Source organism: Equus asinus, chromosome 2 (assembly GCF_041296235.1).
Source record: "Equus asinus isolate D_3611 breed Donkey chromosome 2, EquAss-T2T_v2, whole genome shotgun sequence".
NCBI lineage: Eukaryota > Metazoa > Chordata > Mammalia > Perissodactyla > Equidae > Equus > Equus asinus.
The window spans coordinates 145,445,811-145,465,336 of NC_091791.1; the positions used below are offsets into that span (position 1 = coordinate 145,445,811).

The 19,526-nt window shown below is 41.5% G+C and overlaps 2 protein-coding genes across 2 annotated transcripts in view; both read left to right on the top strand.

Moving 5' to 3' along the window:
* MYO5C (myosin VC) overlaps positions 1 to 13,013 on the top strand; it is a 92,526-nt gene extending 79,513 nt beyond the window's left edge. Inside the window, exons 37-41 of the mRNA XM_014850527.3 lie at positions 1,389 to 1,539; positions 2,191 to 2,473; positions 9,651 to 9,825; positions 10,333 to 10,413; positions 11,611 to 13,013. Of these exons, the coding sequence (XP_014706013.3) occupies positions 1,389 to 1,539; positions 2,191 to 2,473; positions 9,651 to 9,825; positions 10,333 to 10,413; positions 11,611 to 11,763 (843 nt within the window). The 3' untranslated portion in view covers positions 11,764 to 13,013. The remainder of the gene's footprint in view (positions 1 to 1,388; positions 1,540 to 2,190; positions 2,474 to 9,650; positions 9,826 to 10,332; positions 10,414 to 11,610) is intronic.
* Positions 13,014 to 13,957: 944 nt separating this feature from the next.
* The window catches only part of GNB5 (G protein subunit beta 5), a 45,394-nt gene continuing 39,825 nt past the window's right edge, over positions 13,958 to 19,526 (top strand). Inside the window, exons 1-2 of the mRNA XM_070501467.1 lie at positions 13,958 to 14,077; positions 18,930 to 19,073. Coding sequence (XP_070357568.1) covers positions 18,948 to 19,073 — 126 coding nt within the window. The 5' untranslated portion in view covers positions 13,958 to 14,077; positions 18,930 to 18,947. The remainder of the gene's footprint in view (positions 14,078 to 18,929; positions 19,074 to 19,526) is intronic.

The following is a 19,526-nucleotide window of genomic DNA, read 5'->3' on the forward strand; positions in this document are numbered from 1 at the left end:
TTTATGGAGTTTGTTGTACACGGTTTTTGAATTTTGACATACTTGAATCTCTCAATCCTGTTCTTTTATAATATGTATGTTTGAATGTCTTGCTCAAGAAATTCTTCCCTACCCTGGGATCATGAAGTTGTTCTCTTACTTTCTTCTAAACTCTTATAATTCAGAGTTTAGAATTTAATTCTAAACTCATATCTTCTTCATGGATAGCCAATTGTCCCAATGGAGAGAAAGTAGAATAAAATATAAAAGTAATCCTAGTATGATAGAGCAAAAGGAGAAATGAGTCTGGGAAATCCTTCCTCTGACAAATGAGTACCAAAAGCAGTGAGGGCACAGACTAGTCCGTTGAAGACAGACTGACATCTGTGAGACGTTAATGGGAGAGGATATTATTCAACACCATTTATTTTTTGATCCTTTCTTTGCCCCCTTCAGCCATGTACGATGTTCTTGTCCCTGAGTGTTTTCTCAATTACTGTAATTTTATTTCTAAAATTTCAATGGTTCTTTTCCACTCTGCCTCTTACTATAATATCCTATTCTTGTCCTGTTTTGTTTTTCTTCTATCGCTTTGAACATGTTAAACATAGTGTATTAGTCTGCTTGGGCTGCTCTAACAAAATACCACAGACTGGGGGCGCTTAAACAACAGAAATTTATTTTCTCACAGTTTTGGAGGCTAGAAGTCTGAAATCAGGCTGCCAACACGCTGGTTCAGTGCTGAGGGCTCACTGCCTGGCTTGCAGACAGCTACCTTCTCGCTGTGTCCTCACACGGCCTTTCCACCTCCGGGCATGGGGTGGAAAGAGAGAGAGTGAGCTCTCTCATGTCTCTTCTTACAAGGACACTCATCCTATCAGATCAGGGCCCCATCCTTAGGACCTCAGTTACCCTTAGTTACTTCCTTAGAGGCCTCATCTCCAAATACAGCCACACTGGCAGTTAAGGCTTCAACATAGGAATTTGAGGAGGATGCAAATATTCAGTCCACAACACATTTTAAAATATTTTAGATTGGTCTATGTTCTTACTTAGAAAGTTATGAATCTCATTTATTACATCCACTGGCCTCTTACAGCAGTATGTTTCCTGGGGTGCTTTGCAGTTTTTTTCTAGGAGCTTCCAGGGGCGTTGTTTCCCACTGTAGTCTGTAGACTCTAGGGGCACATACTTCTAGGGGGAGTAAGCGGTTCAGTGACATTTAGTTAGTTCTGGAAAATAAATGCTACCCCAAACATCAAGAGCTCATTGGATACAAATCAGACGTTAAGTTTTAAAGTACAGGAGTTATAGTGGAAGCTGATTATAACAGCATTAGTAGAGACAGCATTTTAATTTCCCGCATGTCTATGTAATTCTAATACGCATATGCTCAAAATTACTTTCAGGAATTCATGAAGCATAACAGTCCACATCAGAATAAGAATTGCTTGAACAATTTTGACCTTTCAGAATACAGACAGATTCTTAGTGATGTGGCTATACGAATATATCATCAGTTTGTTATCGTAATGGAAAATAACATTCAACCAATAATAGGTAAGAAAAGAATTGATGACCAAAAAGTATTTATAATAACATTGAAACCTTAAAAAATAAATCCAGTGTATGGAATGTGTGATTATAAAGAAAACAGTTTTAAAACAAGAAGCTTTAATGGTGTAAAGGTCCACTTTTTAACTCTTTGATTGCTTAAAATGATTGCATGTATGAAAGTACATGGGTCTGGTTTTCTCTCTGTGAGGGTGGTTCATCCTGAAGGGAAAGATTTGGGAGAACTGTGGAGAACTCCTGCTACTCACATGGCTAATCCTGGGTGTTAAGCAAGTATTTTTGAAATCCTGAAGTCCCACTCAAATTCTTGCAGACTTTCTCCAATTTCTGAAATGTAAGTACTTGAGGCTTTAAATAGTTCTAGACCAGGAGTTATCATGCTAACCCGCTGTCTTTCCTGTGAAGTTGAAAGTAGAGATGCTCCAAGCCTAGAAGAGCTGCGCCCCTCCATCCCCATCCACCTCCTAGGCACCCTGGTGCTCCCCAATTCTTTTGCTTTCTCTGTCGGGACTACATCCACTACAAACTCTTGTAGAAAATGGCCCACCTCCTGAAACAGACATGCGAGAGCAGTGAAAAATGTTCTCCGGGTGTGCCCACTGTGTGCACAAGAAAAGTTTCCATTTTTCTCTTTAGTGCCAGGCATGCTAGAGTATGAGAGTCTGCAGGGCATTTCCGGCCTGAAGCCCACAGGCTTCCGGAAGCGGTCATCCAGCATAGACGACACGGACGGCTACACAATGACCTCCATCCTGCAGCAGCTAAGCTACTTCTACAGTACCATGTGCCAGAACGGCCTGGACCCCGAGCTCGTGAGGCAGGCCGTGAAGCAGCTCTTCTTCCTGATCGGGGCCGTCACCCTGAACAGCCTCTTTCTGCGGAAGGACATGTGCTCCTGCAGAAAAGGGATGCAGATCAGGTAAAACCCGTAAACCACCACTTACCCCGGGGAGGCTGGCCGGAAAGAATGCCCTTAAAGTCTGAGACCACACGCTCCCGCCCCACCCTCCATAAGAGCTGCACTGCTGGGGAGCTGTGAACAAGATGACTCGGGAACTTTGGAGATGTCACCATCTGATGCCCAGCCCCTCCTCCCATCACTCCCTACCATGCTAACTTGACGCTCTGCCAGAGAGACTTTAACTGGGAACTAGTAATTGTATACTGTAGCTATGGTTACCATGCACTCAACCAGTATGTATTGACCGCCATCTCTGTGAACAGCACCGCCTAGTGGAGGACACAGAAAACAAAGGATCCCAGCTTTGGAGAAGCTCAAAGTAGCTAATACCAATTCAAGGCAGCTATGAGTAAGTCTCCAATGAGGGGTGCAGGAAGTGCTTGAGAGATTGTCATGGACAGAAAAGTTAAGGGAGCCTCAGAGCTGTGTGCTGAGTGATTTCAAAAAAGAGGAAGGACATTCCAGGCAGAGGAAATGAGGCAGGCAGAGGCACAGTGGTGGAACTGATGAGCACCCCTCCTGAGGCCACAGTAGACAGCTCTGTCTGGGTTGAGCAGAGGTTTGTTTGGGGAGCAGCAGGACCAAGTAGAGTAGTAGGTTGGCTCTAGACTGGGAGGGTCTGGAATGTCAGGCCAAGGCATTTGGAATTCATCCTGAAGACATGGTGATCCACAGTTTGGAGGTGTGTCACCTTCTGTTTATCTCTAATTAAGGAAACACAGATCCTGTCCTATGTTTGAATTATAATATGGGGTAGATATTTAAGATGTTTAAATATGTACAGGAATTTGATACGTGTATGTGATGTGAGACCCTGGGGTGGTGACGGTGGCAATGAAGTAAGGGAAAGTGACAACGGAAGTATCTTAAGCCAAGAACTAAACATGAGACGTCCATCACACCTTTTCAGCATTCGTGAAACTTGGAGCTGGACATGCCCACAAACCACTGTGGCAAATGCCCATGACAGCAGGTCGTGGTCCTCAGAGGAGGGGCATTCAGAAGGACTGGGCTTTGAGGGCCTTTTTCTCTTCATTCTGTTCATTTCACAGCTCCATGCAGACACCCTGAGGGCCTCCGAGGTAGGTTTTAGCTCTATTTAACGTAAAGCCATAAACCTAAATGTGCCAGCAGAGCCTTTGCCAAACAACTCTCATTCCATCAGTAGGTCCCAAGATGCCTGAACATGGGACATGAGTGAAAAGGGTCATGAGCAATCCTGTAACAACTATTTTGAGGATGAGCAGCATCTGTCCCCGTAGGTGCTCAGTACTCCTTTCGTTCACGGATTGAAAGCGGCCATCTGGGCAGCGAGGCCTTTACAGTGAGTTGCTCTGAGTAGCACGTGTGTTTTAGAAGCATTCACTCACTCACTCAGATATTTATGTAGTTGCTGCCATAAGCAAAGCCCAGTAGGATTTCGGTGGCTTTACAATGAAAACATAAATAACCCAATAATAAAACACGAACACAAGTGGAAAATCAAGACCAAAGAAAAGAAAAATAGGAACAGTGGACGGAGTGGCTTGAAAACTGCCTCCAGGCTTTCTGGCTGCCAGGACAAACAGCAAAACATCATCAGCTCTCTGGTCTCGTTGGGTATGGTGAGGCAGACCGGTTCCTGAGAAAGTATAAGGATACCATAGTACGTAATTCTTTTTTGTTCCTAGTCGTGAATTGTAAAAATAATATATCGTGTAGACTTTATGTCACAATCTCCACAAATAGCATTTTTACAGCAAGTGACATTGTGGCAGCTTTTGCCAGTGAACTTTGATGAAGGCCTGGGGAGTGCTCATGGAGACAGTTCTGTCGGGAACGGGAATGACGTGGCCCAGGTACATGCATTGCTGTCTCCCAAGGGAATCTGGGAAGAATATGAAAGGCTTGAAGGACTGGTAGGATTTCAGCAGGCCAGGAATCAGAGGAGTGAGCCCAGGCCTCGCTGAGGGACAACTGGTGGCAGGGTGTCAATAGCCCCCTGTGAAAGGAGCACCAGGAGTGATGAGAAAACCTGGCAAGATTGGTTTGAAAGAGAAGGTGGAATGCCAGCGTTAGAAATGCGTGCTTTAGTCCCTCCGCAGTGGCAGCCACCACCGATTTTTCCTTTTTCAGAATGCTTTAAGCTATGAATTCAATTTCCTTAATAGTTGTAGGACTATCAGGCTATATATTTCATCTAAGGTGAGTTTTGGTTGTTTTTGGTTTTCAAGGAATTGGTCCACTTCATCGAAGTTGTTGAGTTTCTCTGCATAGAGCTGTTCATAACATTTCCTTGTTATTCTTTTAACTTCCGCAGAATTTGTAGTGACATCCCCTCTTCCGTTCCTATTACGGTATGGTAACCTGTGTCTGCTCCTTTTTCCTTGGCCATTCTTGCTAGAGCTTATCAATTTTACTGATCTTTTCAAAGAATCAGTTTTTGCTTTCATTTCGTTTTTCTCTGTTTGTAAATTTAATTGATTTTTGTTATTGTCTCTGTTATTTCATTCCTTCTGCTTACTTTGGATTAATTTTGCTCTTTTTTCTTAAGAAATTACTGACTTTGAGACCTTTGTTTTCTAACATAGCGTTTAATGCTATAAATTTCTCTCTAAGCAGTACTTTAACTCTGTCCCACAAATTTTTGATACGTTGTATTTTCGTTTTTGTTCAGTTTAAAATATTTTCTTATTTCCCTTGAGGATTACTCTCTGACCCATGGTTTACTTAGAAGTATGTTGCTTAATTTCCAAGTGTTTAGAGACTTTCTTCTTAGCTTTCTGTTATTGATTTTTCGTTTAATTCCATTATGGTCAAAAAACATACTTTTCGGTCAAACTCTTAGAAGTAGAAGGTAGAATGGTGGTTGCCTGGGGCTGAGGAGAGAGAGAAAGGGGGAATTGTTGTTCAATGGATATAGAGTTTCAGTTTTGCAAGATGAAAATTTCTGGGGATCTATTGTACAACCTGGTGCATATAGTTAACACTAGTGTACTCTACACTTAAAAATGGTTAAGATAGTAAATTTTATGTTTTCTACCACAATAAAAAAATATCTCAAGGTATGTAGAGGTTGAACTATACGATAAATCATGATACTAGAGTCACCAACCCTCCCACTTTGCCTGAGACTTTTCCAGGTTTATTTTTAAAATAAAAACTCCTAAATATTTTTACATTACATCCTTTTACTTTTACCCTACCTGTATCATATTTGAAGTGAGTTTCTTATAGGCAGCATATATTTGGATCCTGGGGGCTTTTTTTTCCTTTGGGTCTTTGTGGTTGTTTTTTGTCCAATCTGACCATCTATGCTTCTTAATTGGGGTGTTTAGACCAGTTTAATTTAATGTAATTATTGATAGATTTAAGTCTACCATTTTATTATTTTTCTATTTGTTCCTTCTGGGTTTTATTTCTCTGATTTCCTTTTCTGCCTCCTTTTGGGTTCTTTGAACATCTTTTGGTACCCCTTTTTAATTTATCTATTGTGTTTTCACTATATACATTTAATATTGTTTTTAGAGGTCACTCTAGGGATTACATGTAAGTCTGCATACTTAACTTTTCAGTCTATTTAGAATCAATGTCTAACAATAGCAGTCAAGCGGAAAGTAGAAACCTTACCATCACATAGGCCCTTTTGCCCTCTCCACTTTATGTCAGAGTTGTTTTATGTATTATATCTACATACATCAAAAACTCTACCAATGTTATAATTTTTGTTTTAAACCATCCAACACATTTTAATGAACAGTAAGAGAATAATCTATTACATTTACACAGATATTTACCATTTCTGTTGTTCCTTCTTCATTCCTAATGTTTCAAGTACCATTTTTTTCCCCAAATTTCATTTTGACACCATTTCCCTTCTTCCTGAAGAAATTCTTTTAGTAGACCTTTTAGAGCAGGTTCGCTGTCAATACATTCTCTTAGTTTTCTTTATTTGAAAATGTCTTCATCTCACCTTCATTCCTGAAGTATGTTTTTTGCAGATGTAGAATTTTGGGTTGACAGTCCTTGTTTTTGGTCACTTGAAAAGTGTTTCACTTTATTCTGGCTTCCATGGTTTCTGATGAGAAATGCAGTCATTTGAATTATTGTTTCCCTACAAGTAATGCCTAGTTTTTCTCTGACTGCTTCCAAGGTTTTTTTTCTTTGTGTTTACTTTTTCACGGATTGGTGATGATGGGTCTGGGTGTGGATTTCTTTGGGCTTAACCTCTTTGAGATTGCCTAAGCTTCTTGAATCTGCAGGTTTGTGCATTTTACCAAATTTGGGACATTTTCAGCCACTATTTCTTCAAATATTTTTCTGCATCATACTTTCTTTTTTTCTAGAACTTCAGTGACACATATGTTAGACCTTTCATTAGTGTTCCCTGGGTCCCTGAAGTTCTGTTCATGTGGTTCAGGTTTTTTTCCCCATGCTCTTCAGATTGGATAATCTCTGTTGGTCCCTTTAAGTTCACTGACTCTTTCTTCTGCCATTTCTATTCTGCAGTTGAGCCCACTTACTGAGTTCTTTTATTTCTGTTATTGTACTTTTCAGTTCTAAAATTTTCATTTGGTTTTTCTTTATATCTTCTACTTCTTTTCTGAGACTTCTATCTCTGCATTTATTTCAAGATAGTTTGTCTTTACTTTTTGGAGCATTTTCATGATAGCTTCTTTAAAGTCGCTGTCAGATAACTCCAGCATCTGTGCCATCTCAGAGCTGACACCTATTGATTGTCTTGTTTAATGCGAGTTGAGATTTTCCTGGTTCTTGAGCTGCCAAATAATTTTGAATTGTGTCCTGCACACTTTTAATATTATACTGTGAGACTCTGCGTCTTTGAATCCTGTGGAGAATGTTGACATTTTTATCAGATAATCAACCCACTTGGGTTCAGGCAGCAAGTTCTATGGGGCTTGAATGTGAGAAAATGAAGAAAAAGAAAGAAAAAAGAGAAAAATGAAAAATGGGGGATTTCCACCCTCCCTCTGAGCATGAGGACACCCTTTTCAGCATCTAAAGCCAGAACCAGAGGGCTCCTCCTGGAGCTCTTTGTCAGTATCAGTGCCCACTACTGAGTTCAAGCTGCTTTGAGTTCAAGCCAATGAATAGCGGAGTGAAAAAACTGGTAAACTACCAATTTGAAGACAATTCAAATTTTGGTCTTCTTCCCCAATCCACCTGCTACTATTTTTTTCAAAGTCCTCAAAAATCTGCTCCATGCATTCTGTCAAGGTTTTATAGCTACATTCAGTAGGAGAGACGAAGTGGAGTGTGCTTACTCCATCTTAGCAAGAACCAGACCGCCACCACAGATTTTTGAGCAGGAGAATTAACATGCTCACAATTCAGGTTTACAAAGAACTGTGGCAGGATTGAATAGAATGGATTAGAAGGGGTGAGAGGGGAGGCCCATTAGATAGGAAGCTCTATTATATTATAAACTAAAAGTAATAACTCAAGGGGCCAGCCCCGTGGCCGAGTGGTTAAGTTCGCACGCTCTGCTGCAGGTGGCCCAGTGTTTCGTCGGTTCGAATCCTGGGCGCGGACATGACACTGCTCATCAAACCACGCTGAGGCAGCGTCCCACATGCCACAACTAGAAGGACCCACAACGAAGAATATACAACTATGTACTGGGGGGCTTTGGGGAGAAAAAGGAAAAAAATAAAATCTTTAATAATAATAATAATAACTCAAACCAGTGTGACAGCTGTGACAATGCAAAAAAAGGGGGGGAACCAGTGCAGGGGATGTTATCTCACAGTCATTACATCCCTGTGGAATACATTAATTCACCACTATTGTCCCAATTTTATAGCCAAAGAGAAGACCCCTATGGGGAGCTGCTAATCTTGGAAGGTCAGAGCTGGAACTGACCTTAGAGTTCACCTCGTTCAACACTCAATTTTTTTTTAAACGGCTTCATTGATATACAATTTACATACCATAAAGTTTACCCATTTAAAATGTGTAGTTCAATGGTTTTTGGTATATTTATAGAGTTGTACAACTATCACCATTATGTAATTTTAGAATATTTTCATCACACCAAAAAGAAACCTTATACGCATTAGCTCATTAACAGCCACTCTTATCTGCTACCCACATCCCCTCTCCTCAGCCCTCTCCTCCTCAGCTTAGGCAACCATGAATATATTTTCTTTCTCTATAGATTTGCCTGTTCTGGACTTTGTTTTATAAATGGAATCATAAAGCATGTTGTCTTTCGTGACTGGCGTTTTTTGCTCAGCATGATGTTTTCACAGTTCATCGGTGCTGTAGCTTGTATCAATACCTCATTCCTTTTATTGCAGAATAAGATCCCAGTGTATGGCTCTTCCACAATTTGTTTACCCATTCATCAGTTGGCAGTCATTTAGGTTGTTTCCATTTTTTGGCTATTGTGAATAATGCTGCTATGAACATTTGTGTACAGGTTTTTGTATGGACATTTTTCCGTTCTCTTGAGTATATATCTAGGAGTGGAGTTGCTAGGTCATGTGGTAACTCTATGTTTAACATTTTGAGAAACTGCCACACTGTTTTCCTTAGCAGCTGTTCCATTTTGCATTCCCACTAGCAATGTCTGAGGGTTCTCAACATTCTCCTCTACCCAGAGAGGGTGAGGAGCTTTCCAGGCTTACACAGTAGATTGGTGGGACTAAAACCCATGCCTATTAACTCATAAAGCTATGATAATTAGTGACAGAAACAAGAATAAAAACCTCAGTGGACTTAAAGTCTTCTACCAAGTGAAAAATTTCTGCCAATTTAGGAAAAGATCAAACAATTTTTATACCACTGTAAGTCTTCTCTTCAAATATCACTGTGACTTTGTCCTTTAATAGATTTTCAAAACTCTATTTCTAAATTATTGCAGCCCCTCTTCTTTGCTCGGATTTCCCCCGAAGTTTATAGCTGTTACGGCTCCTGCCCTAGACGGTCATGATCATTAGAACCGTGACTCCTGAGAGCTGATCACCTGGTCCAAGCCCCTCAAGTTATGGATGAGGAAACAGCTGGACTGTGGTCCTGAGGCTCCCAGTGAACTCTGGTACCCGTCAGGACACACTGCGGGATTTGGCACCCTCCCCTAAAGTGTTATAAATGGATCACCCCCTATTCTATGCTCCTCTGGCTTTTACTGCAGGTGCAACATCAGCTACTTAGAAGAATGGCTTAAAGATAAGAATTTGCAGAACAGCTTGGCCAAGGAAACCTTGGAACCGCTCTCTCAGGCAGCCTGGTTGCTTCAGGTCAAGAAGACTACAGACAGCGATGCCAAGGAGATCTATGAACGCTGTACCTCACTGTCTGCTGTGCAGGTGACCAGGCTTGTTGAGTGTCTCCCTGATCTTTGCTGACAGATTGTATAATTGATGTCGCCTTTTCTGACAGCCAGCTGTGGGGTACATCTGAGTCTCTGTGTGCCCTGTGGGGAGCATACATCTCTCTCACGGCCCACCTTCTTATCTGATAAGCATTTATTAAACACTAACTCAAGGCCTTAAAAACACCAAAGTGCAGATAACTCATTCCCTGCCCGCTAAACTCACAGATGTGTACGTGTGTGGGGTGGGAAGGGGGCGGGGAGGAGGCTGAGGGCCAAGAATTGTCTTTCTGTCATCTAATGAGGTGATTTGTCTTTGCTCCCTTCTGTGCTCTTTTCACCTCGTCGTCTCGTTTCTTGGAAATAAATAACACATGGTTCCTAGAGCCAAATTACAGTATAAAAGAACAGCCTGTGGTTCCCAACTCTTCCCAAATCACCATTATTTCATGAAGCGTTGTCATTTTTCATTGTCTAACAGCATCTTATGTACTGTTCACAGATCATAAAGATCCTTAATTCATACACACCTATAGATGACTTCGAGAAAAGAGTGACTCCATCCTTTGTTCGCAAAGTACAGGTGAGATCCTTAAGGATGTGCCTTTTAATTTTTAGTATAAGAAACTGAAATGTAATGAACATTATAGAAACCCAGGATTGAAGTGTATTTGCCAAACATGCAAACAAAAGACATCCGACTCAAAAGCAGCAGGAATTTTCCCCGTCAGATCCCCCAGTTTTCAGAATCCATTTTAGCCCTGCTGGGAGGGGAATGAAAACACCAAGAGCATGACACACATGCTCTGTTCGTCAGCATGGCTTGTTTCTTATCAGGCTCCGAGGACCCTGCAAGTGAGCCTGGGCTGAATGGAAACAGGGACCCATGTGCCCATTTTTCTTATTTTACTCCCTAAAGTTTCTTCCCCAATGAACTAAGGCAGCAGCTCTCAAAGTTTGGTTCAAGGGTCCCTGGGTGTCCTTGAGACCCTTTCAAGGGGTCTGCAAAGTCTTCCTTTTTCCAAATATGTATCTGTGTAAGGTAGACTTTTCTTCACATACTTCAGTCAAAGTAACGTATCTCAACAGGTTGAATGCAGAAGCAGAGACGAGATCCCACCTGTCTTGCATTGTCAGACATTTAAAAGATTTACAAAAATATGAAATAATACCACTTCTCACTAATTTTTTTTGTTTTCAAAAACATAGTTATTTTTCAATAAAAATATGTTAATGTGTATTGGGTTTGTTATTTTTTTGAATTAATAAATCTTTTAAATTATTGTTTTAATTATTAATATGGTAAATATCAATAATTATACCCATATACACAAAAGCTCTTGAGGTGCTCAGTAATTTTTAAGAGTACAAAGGGGTCCTAAGATCAAAAACGTTTACAAACTACTGAACTAAAAAGAAAGGTGAGTGCAATAAAAATTTAATATTTGAGATCTACTCCTGTTTGGGCTTAGAATTATGCCATGAGAATAGATAAGAATGGAAAACAGATCCATTTACAGTCAGTCCATCCTGTGGGAAATTAACTTCTGAAGTGAAAGAGGAGGTAAGTATCCGTGAGAGCTGATCTGGAAGTCCTGGATAGACCATTCCACCTTGGACATGTGCTGTTAAGAAGCCCTTTTGTGTTTTCTCTCACATGATTTTGAAAGTAGTTTTTCACTGGAGATGAGTTGTGTTTTCCTTGCTCTTAACTTCCAGATAGCAATAAAGTGCAGTGTGCTGGCTTCCTGATTCATTTTCCCTCTGGTTCTAATTTCAGGCTCTCCTAAATAGTCGGGAGGATTCCTCGCAGCTGATGTTGGATACCAAATATCTCTTTCAAGTCACGTTTCCTTTTACTCCCTCTCCACATGCTCTGGAAATGATCCAGATCCCCAGCAGTTTCAAACTGGGCTTTCTCAATAGATTATAGCAGAAGAAAAGAGAGTAAAAGCACTTTTCCCTCGAAAGCTGACTGAAGGGCAAATACAAGGGATGTGATTTATTAATTGGAACTAGAAATGTTTTGGAATGTGATTTAAGGAAGAAAATAAGAATTTTCCCACATGGGCCACATCTTCTCTCACTCACAATGATGGTGCTGCCGCCGAAACTGTCATTTTGTAAGAATTAACACACACCAGTTGTGGTTGGAAACACCATGTCTAGCTTTGGACTCTCAGCTGGCTTTTACTAGAATTGCTGGAAGACTCATATTTTCTTCCAGGTGCCTTTTGTCTAGATCTATCTTGTGACAGGGCTGCAGCCAGAGGGAGCAAGATCTGGGGACACAGTGTCTCCCAAGGTTTCTAAGGTTCATGTGAAACCCAGGTACACGTATGAAACCACAACTGGGTTCCAGGGCTGAGTCAGCCAGAGAATAATCCCATTTGGCCATGATGGCCTGTCAAAAGTCCTTTTACCCAAGCCTGCTTGGGGGGGCCTGGTGTTTCACTCTCTTTTTGCTAAAAATGCTCCTGCATAAAAAATATTTATTTCAGACCCCTCTCATTTTTAAGAGAATATTCAATCTGAAATGAATCATATGAAGTATTTTTATGTATATATCTATTTAAAACTAATATATTATTAAAGCTTAATTGCCACGCCATTTATCATCTCCTCCAAAAGAACATTCCTTTAAATTTTATTTGCCAACATATTTGCCATAATTTTTCATTGTTTAATATCTTTCCTATAATAACTTTTAAAAACTGTTTAAAAAGGCAACCTAAGTGATTTTCTCTATCTTATCAACATTCAAATATATTTTAAATTTTTCTCATAAAAATAAGTGAAGAATTCTATCAATTCTTCCTTTTGGGAAACCTACGTTTCCCAAGTTTTATGGGAACGACTGTATTCCTTGTCCTTTCAGAGCATTTGATAAGCAGTTCTAGCCTGTGGTCTGGGGATCCAGCTCTTTTCGTCAGCACGTCGAGAATCCAGTCACGCTTCTGTTTCTGACTGTCACAGGCAATGGCTGTGGTTCTATAACACAGACATATATCTTAGGAGTGGAAATAATACATGACTATAAAGCAACATCACCCTACTAATGTGTAATCATGTCTTTTCATATTGCAAATGATTTAATTTAGTTCATTTAGATACACTGTATATGAAGAAATGCAAAATAGAACTTTGTAATATTTTAATCAATAAAATAAATTACCAAATGAATTGGGTCAGGTTCTTTTCATTGCTAGAAGATTACGTTTTTCTTAATGCACAAGTTTTATGCTTCGCTTTAAGGGTCATACTTAAAGATGCTGGAATCTTTATAGATTCATAATATCTCATTAAAAGGATATAAAAATTTTTAGAGAGGAAGTAAATATGTCTAAGTCCTGGCTCAGGCTGTGTCTCTGTGGGGCTCCCAGACTGTGCCAGAAGGAGGGGCTATGTGGCCGGGAGTTGGCTGGGTTTCTGATCCACACCCGTGGCCTTCTTCCTGCCCTTCTTCCTGCCCCTTGCAGACCTTCCCTACGCCATGAGAGGCCCATCACCTTTCATTTCCAGCCCCTTAACGCAGGGTCTGGCCTGTTTTACAGCACTTACCCTGCGCTATAAGCCAGCCTCGTTGCCCGTTTCTCTGCTGGCCTGTGAGCTCCTGGAGAGCAGGTCGTCATCCTCCTCCCCACGTTGGTCATGATGCTGGCGAGATAGGAGAGAACTGCAGGAGCAAAGGCCTGTTGGAGGTGGCAGGGTTCAGAGTGTGCAGCAGGGCGGGGGTGTGCTGGTCAGCCTTGGGAAGCAGCAGATCTTGTTAGGGGACAAGACAAGGGTACCTGCAGAGACCGAGAAATTTATGCACGGAGAAGGGAGGAGAGGGAGGCGCTCACTCCACAGTCTTGATCAGTTCTACAAAGCTGAAGTTGGGAAGGTAGCACTGGTGGGATGGGGGCTGTGAGGAGGCCGGAGGTGCTGATGACGTTCAGTCACAGGGGAAAGTCAGGGTCAAACCTGCTGACCTCTGTCTCCCGCAGAGGGCAGAGAACTGGACCAGAGAAACCAGTCAGCAGGGATTCTGAGGGCAGCATGGATGGGCAGAAGGTTCCAAGTTGAATGAATGATGCAAAGGGCAGTGAGTGCCCTAGCAGTGAACACGCAACTGCAGGTGGGAGGGACGGAGCCGCTGAGCTGTAATGCCACATAAGGAGATTAGATGTGTTGGTCGCTTTTACACCTTCGAACAGCAGCTCTGACTTCTCGCCTTCCTGCTGATTGGGTTGACTCTCTGGAAGGTATGTACGTGTTAACATTAAATTAGAATACTCAGGCTTGCTTAAACGCTCAGAAAAGTGTCCTGATATGTACATACCAAGGTGTTAACCGTGGTATTTGTGTGTGATGGGAGCATCTGTGGGGGTGGTGCTGGTTAATCTGTACCTTCTAATTTTTCTACCATTCACGTGCATTTGTTTTGAAATAAGGTGTTTTCTTTTTTTAAATATATTTAGTATTGGCATCAGTGGAAAAATTAGGCATCTTTACAATCATTTACTCAGTTTTAAAAATTGATCCAGGTGGCACTTTACATGTCAACATAAGCCTTGCAGTGCAGCGTAAGGAATAGAAAGAAGTCTGACACTGAACACTCTATAGTCATAGTCTGTGAGATACATCCACATTGTCATGTGTATTGGTAGTTTATTTTTTATTGCATGAAATCATGATTTATTTATCTAGTCTACTATTGGTAAACATCTGGGTTTTTCTAGTTTGGGGCTATTATGAATAAAGCTGCTAAGACATTCTTCTTCATGGTTTTCTTGAGGATATAAGCATTCTTTTCTGCTGAGTATATATCCAGGAGAAGAATTGCCAGCTCACAGATTATATGTATGTTTAGCTTTAGTAGGTCCTGTCAACCGTTTTCCAAAGTGGTTGTACCAATTTATACTCCCACCAGCAGGAAAGAGATCCAGTTCTCCACGTCCTCGCCCATACTTCAGATTGTGAGTCCTTTTAATTTTAGGTCTTTTGGTGAGTAAGTAGTGGTATCACAGCGTGACTTTAATTTGCATTCCTTTGATGACTAATGATTTGAACACCTCTTTACATGTTTATTGACCATATGAATATCTGCATTTGTGAAGTATGTTCAAGTCTTTTGCCCATTTTAAAAATAAGTTTTATTAAGATATAATGTACATAAAACTCACCATTTTAAAGCATACATTTCAGTGGTTTTTAGTATATTCACAAGGATGTGCATTATTTAATTTCAGAGCATTTTCATCACCCCAAAAAGAAACCCCATACCCATTAAGCAGTCACTTCCAATTCCCCCCTCCCCACACCCCCTGGCAACCTCTAATCTACTTTCTGTCTCTGCGGATTTCCTATCCTGGACATTTCATATGAATGAAATCACAGTTTGTGGCCTTTTGTGTCTGGCTTATTTTACTTAGCATAATGTTTTCAAGGTCTGTCCATGTTGGAGCATGTGTCAGTACTCTATTCTTTTTTATTGCCAAATAACAGTCCACTGTATGGATATACCACATTTTGTTTATCCATTCATCAGTTGATGGACGTTTGAACTGTTTCCACTTTTTGGCTTAAACGCTGCTAAAAATGCTTAAATGCTGCTTAAAGCATTCATATATATGTGAACATACATTTTCAATTATCTTGGGTTATACACCTAGGAGTCAATTTGCTGGGTCAGATGGTAACAACTCTGTTTAACTTCTTGAGTAACTGCCAACTTGTTTTCCACAGCGACTGCGCCATTTTACATTCCCACCAGCAAAAGATGAGGGTTCTTTTGCCCATTTTTAATTGGCTCAGTGAAGCAGTATTTTAAAAGTAAAAACTGGAGATTCCCTATATATCCAACAATAGGAAGTTGGTTTAATAAATCATGATACCGCATAGTAGAGAATAATACTGAAGCTATTACCAAAAAACAGATCTATAAGGAGTAATAGAATAAGTTAGGTGAAAAAAGCAAGTTCCTAACAGCCCCATTTGTATAAATAACAAAGCTTTATCTGTGGTGTCGGAAAAGTCTAGAAGAATATGCACCAAACTAAATAAGAGGAGTGAAGGCCAGGCAGGTGATGGGGATTTCCCTTTAGAATTTCTATCTTTGTCACTGACTCTTTTAAAAATAAATATGGGGGGGTTGTAATTTTCAAACTATATATTTAGGTGAAATAGACTTCAAAGAAATGTTGTGCTTGGCATAGGGTTGAGGAAGATTTGAGAAGTTCTATGAACTCCTACTGCAGAGCAACCATGTCAAAACTTGTTAAAATGGGGCATTTTTACCTTTTTCTTATCAAAATGCTCAGAGAAGCATCGGCTGTAGTTGTGAAAAGTTCCCTCACCGTGACAGTAAGGACAATAGAATGTACTAAAGTTAAATTTATCTCATGATAAAATACTAAATGGAAAAACATCAGGATATAAAAATATAAACAGTGTACATGAACGTATAACCCCAATGGTCCAGAAAAATCTGTCCTTGCGTTCACCAAAATGTGGAAAGGCTAGCAGGATTATAGATAATTGTTTTCTTCCTTATATCTTTTTGATTTTTCCAAACTTTCTACAATGACCATGTATAACATTTATAGCTTTAAAATACTATCATCTTTCAAATTTAGTTTGTGTCTTGCCCGTGTTTAACCAACTAGATCTAAAATGCTATCCTATATGTATGATTGAAGGTTGAGGCGACGCAAAACTTGTGGTCTCCATTAAAAAATGGTGTTTTCCAAGAATACGCAATGATGTGAAGACGAAAACACTATTAGGCAAAAAATGAAAGTTCAAAATTGTATATGACATATAATTTCAATTTTTTAAAAGGTCTACACATATGTGCTTATGAAGACAGAAGAAAATATAAATGCTAACAGAGGGCAGTTATTTGTTGCTATAGGGCTTGTAGGTGATCAGTTTTCCTTCTTGTCCTTCTGTTTCCAATTATTTATAATGAATGTGTGCAGATTTTATCATTTGAAAAAAAGTAGAATTCAGTCTGGGAAGGAAAACATTGTCTCTGTTCAGATTTGGAGTGTCGGCCATTTCTTCTACTTCTCTTTTTCTTCATCTCCCACAACCCCTAGCCATCCTTCTATTCCTTCTCCACTTGGTCCCCGGGGTTCCTCTCGCCTTCTATTCCTGCAGCGGCTGCTCAGTCCAGAGCTCACTGCCTCTTTCCCAGAACATAACAACAATCTCTCAACCGAGTTGATGCTCCTGCGGCACATTCTCTCTCTGACCCACTTCTGGAAGCACAAATGCTGGAATAATCCTCTTGAATACCCATGCCTCACCTTCCTAATGCTATTACTTGGAGTCCTCAGCACGACCTAAGGACTGGCCGCCTTGACAGGCTTGGGCATTGAGGGGCGACATCACAGAGCCCCCACAGAGGGCCAGGCTCTGAGGGCAGGCCCTTTCGTGTTCTTTCACTCACTTGTTGTGACAAAGCAGAGCAGCTTGATTGTGCTAGCACCACAAGCAAGGGTTGTGGAGTTTCACTACACACAGATTCAGGCTCCACTGCTGACCTGGAACTGGTCATTTAGTCCCTCGCTTTTCCTCAGCAGGGACACAGACGTCCTGTCTCCCCCTCTCAGGGCGGTTGGGAGAGGTCAGGGCCAAGCACTCCATGGTGGTCAGTAGCTGGTTCCCTTCCGATCGCTCATCCCTGAGGGACTGCCCTCTACTCTGTTGTTACCTAGCCATCTCAAGAACTATGCCAGCTGCCCCTTTGCTGTAGGAGTTCAACCCATTCATGAGCTCCCCATTCTCTCTCCAGCTCCATGGTGACCTCTGCATGCTAGACATTCCCCCTCAGAGGTGTCCCCACTGCCCCCTCCCCCACAAATACATCCCTCTGAGCTTTGGCTCTGTTGAGAAATTCAGACAAGTGCTCCAAAAAAACTCAGGGGGTCATTTCTTTGAACCTTGATGTGGCCCACTCTCTGGACGCCACAGCTACAAAGGCTGCTCCTTCCCACCTTAATCTTATCCTCCTTCTCCAACAGGGGCACCCCAACCCCTCAGCCCCCAAACAGAAACCTAGGAGATACAGACATCTCCATCTCCTCGTCCGCACGTGTTGCCAAGTCCAGCACCTTCTCCTTCTTGTTCGTAAGTGTGGTCCAAATCCATCCCACAGCATTGCTGTAGTTCAGGCCTTCATCGTGTCTTGCCTGAACTGCAGCCGTGGGCTCCTCTCTGCTCTTTCTGCATCTCCAGCCGCGTCCCCTTTCCCTCCCCTCCTTCCCGCTGCTGCTGCTGCTATCGCAGCCACTCACAGGGCAGCATAACATCTCCCGAGCACTCACTCTAGTCCAGCCTTGAGCTAAGTGCTCTATGCACTCTCTCTTAAAAGTCGCCTGACGACTCTGTGATGTTAGATTTTAAGACCTTCGTTTGATAGATTAGCAAACGAAGATTCAGAAAGGTCAAGTAACCCGCCTAAGTAGCGGGGCCCGGATCTGGTCAGCCAGAGTCAGCACCCTTAGCCACTAGATGGTTTTGCATCCTTGAGGCTGCCCTCCCTTCTGTGGCCTGGGCCTGTCTGTTGACTTCTGGGTGGACAGGCAGGGACCCTGGGTCTGCAGCTGTCAAATGTTTAATGAATGGGATGAGTTCCCTGCAGGGAACCAACACCACATTTACTCAGCCTCATGGTATTGGTGGAGGTCAGGCTGCACCATTTTCTGACTCTTGTTTTTACTCCAAATTCACCCTGAGGGGAGGAATTTTTTTTTTTTAGCTTTAAATTACAGTATCCATTACAACAATGCTTTCCACTGTGAAGCCCCACAGGATTAATATTGTGCTGCAAAGATCAGTTGGGACCATGTCTGCAAGTTGCCAAAAACCGGTTAAACATAAACTCAGAAAACCTGCTGTCTGACGCTTTCTTACTGATTGAATAACTGAGTTGGTGTTGACCCAGCGTGTTGCAATAAATCACAGGTTACAGATTAACTGCATATTCTTTATCCCACACGTAGCGGTCAGAACCACCACATGATAAAGGAAGATGAGGTCTGAGAACGCTGGTTCTGTCGGCTTTTCTGTCTTACACTTACACACCATTTTTTTCTCTTTCTTTTTCAGCTTCATCTGGGGTGAAAGATGTGTGATCAGACCTTTCTAGTTAATGTATTTGGCTCTTGTGACAAATGTTTCAAACAAAGGGCTCTGAGATCAGTTTTCAAGAAATCTCAACAGTTCAGCTACTGTTCAACATGTGCAGAAATTGTAAGTGCCACTTTTTAAAAATTTAAGTGGTTAACCTGTCTTAAAACGATGTCTAATGGGAGGGTCCCGTGACAGATGAATTGCCATGGAATCCGTTTACACACAAACATTTTCAGCACACCTGGGCTGGGTGGGGCAGCAGAGCATGCGGGTTTGGGGTATGGACTCCAGTCTCTGCCTGCCTGGGTTCGAATCCTGGTCATGCTCCATGGTGACAGCGTGCCAATGGACCTTACCTCTCTCAAGAGGTCTGGATTCCATCTGCAAAATAGGAACAATAGCATCTATTGCATAGGGTTTTGTGAGGATCAAATGAGTTCATTTGATAAAGTGTTTAAAACAGTACCCAGCACAGGAAGTGCTCAAGGAATGTTGTCGCTATTCCTATTTTTTAGGGCTAAGGCTTTTTTCTTCTGTCTTCTACTAGTCTGCTTGGCCAGCAACCAAGCTAAA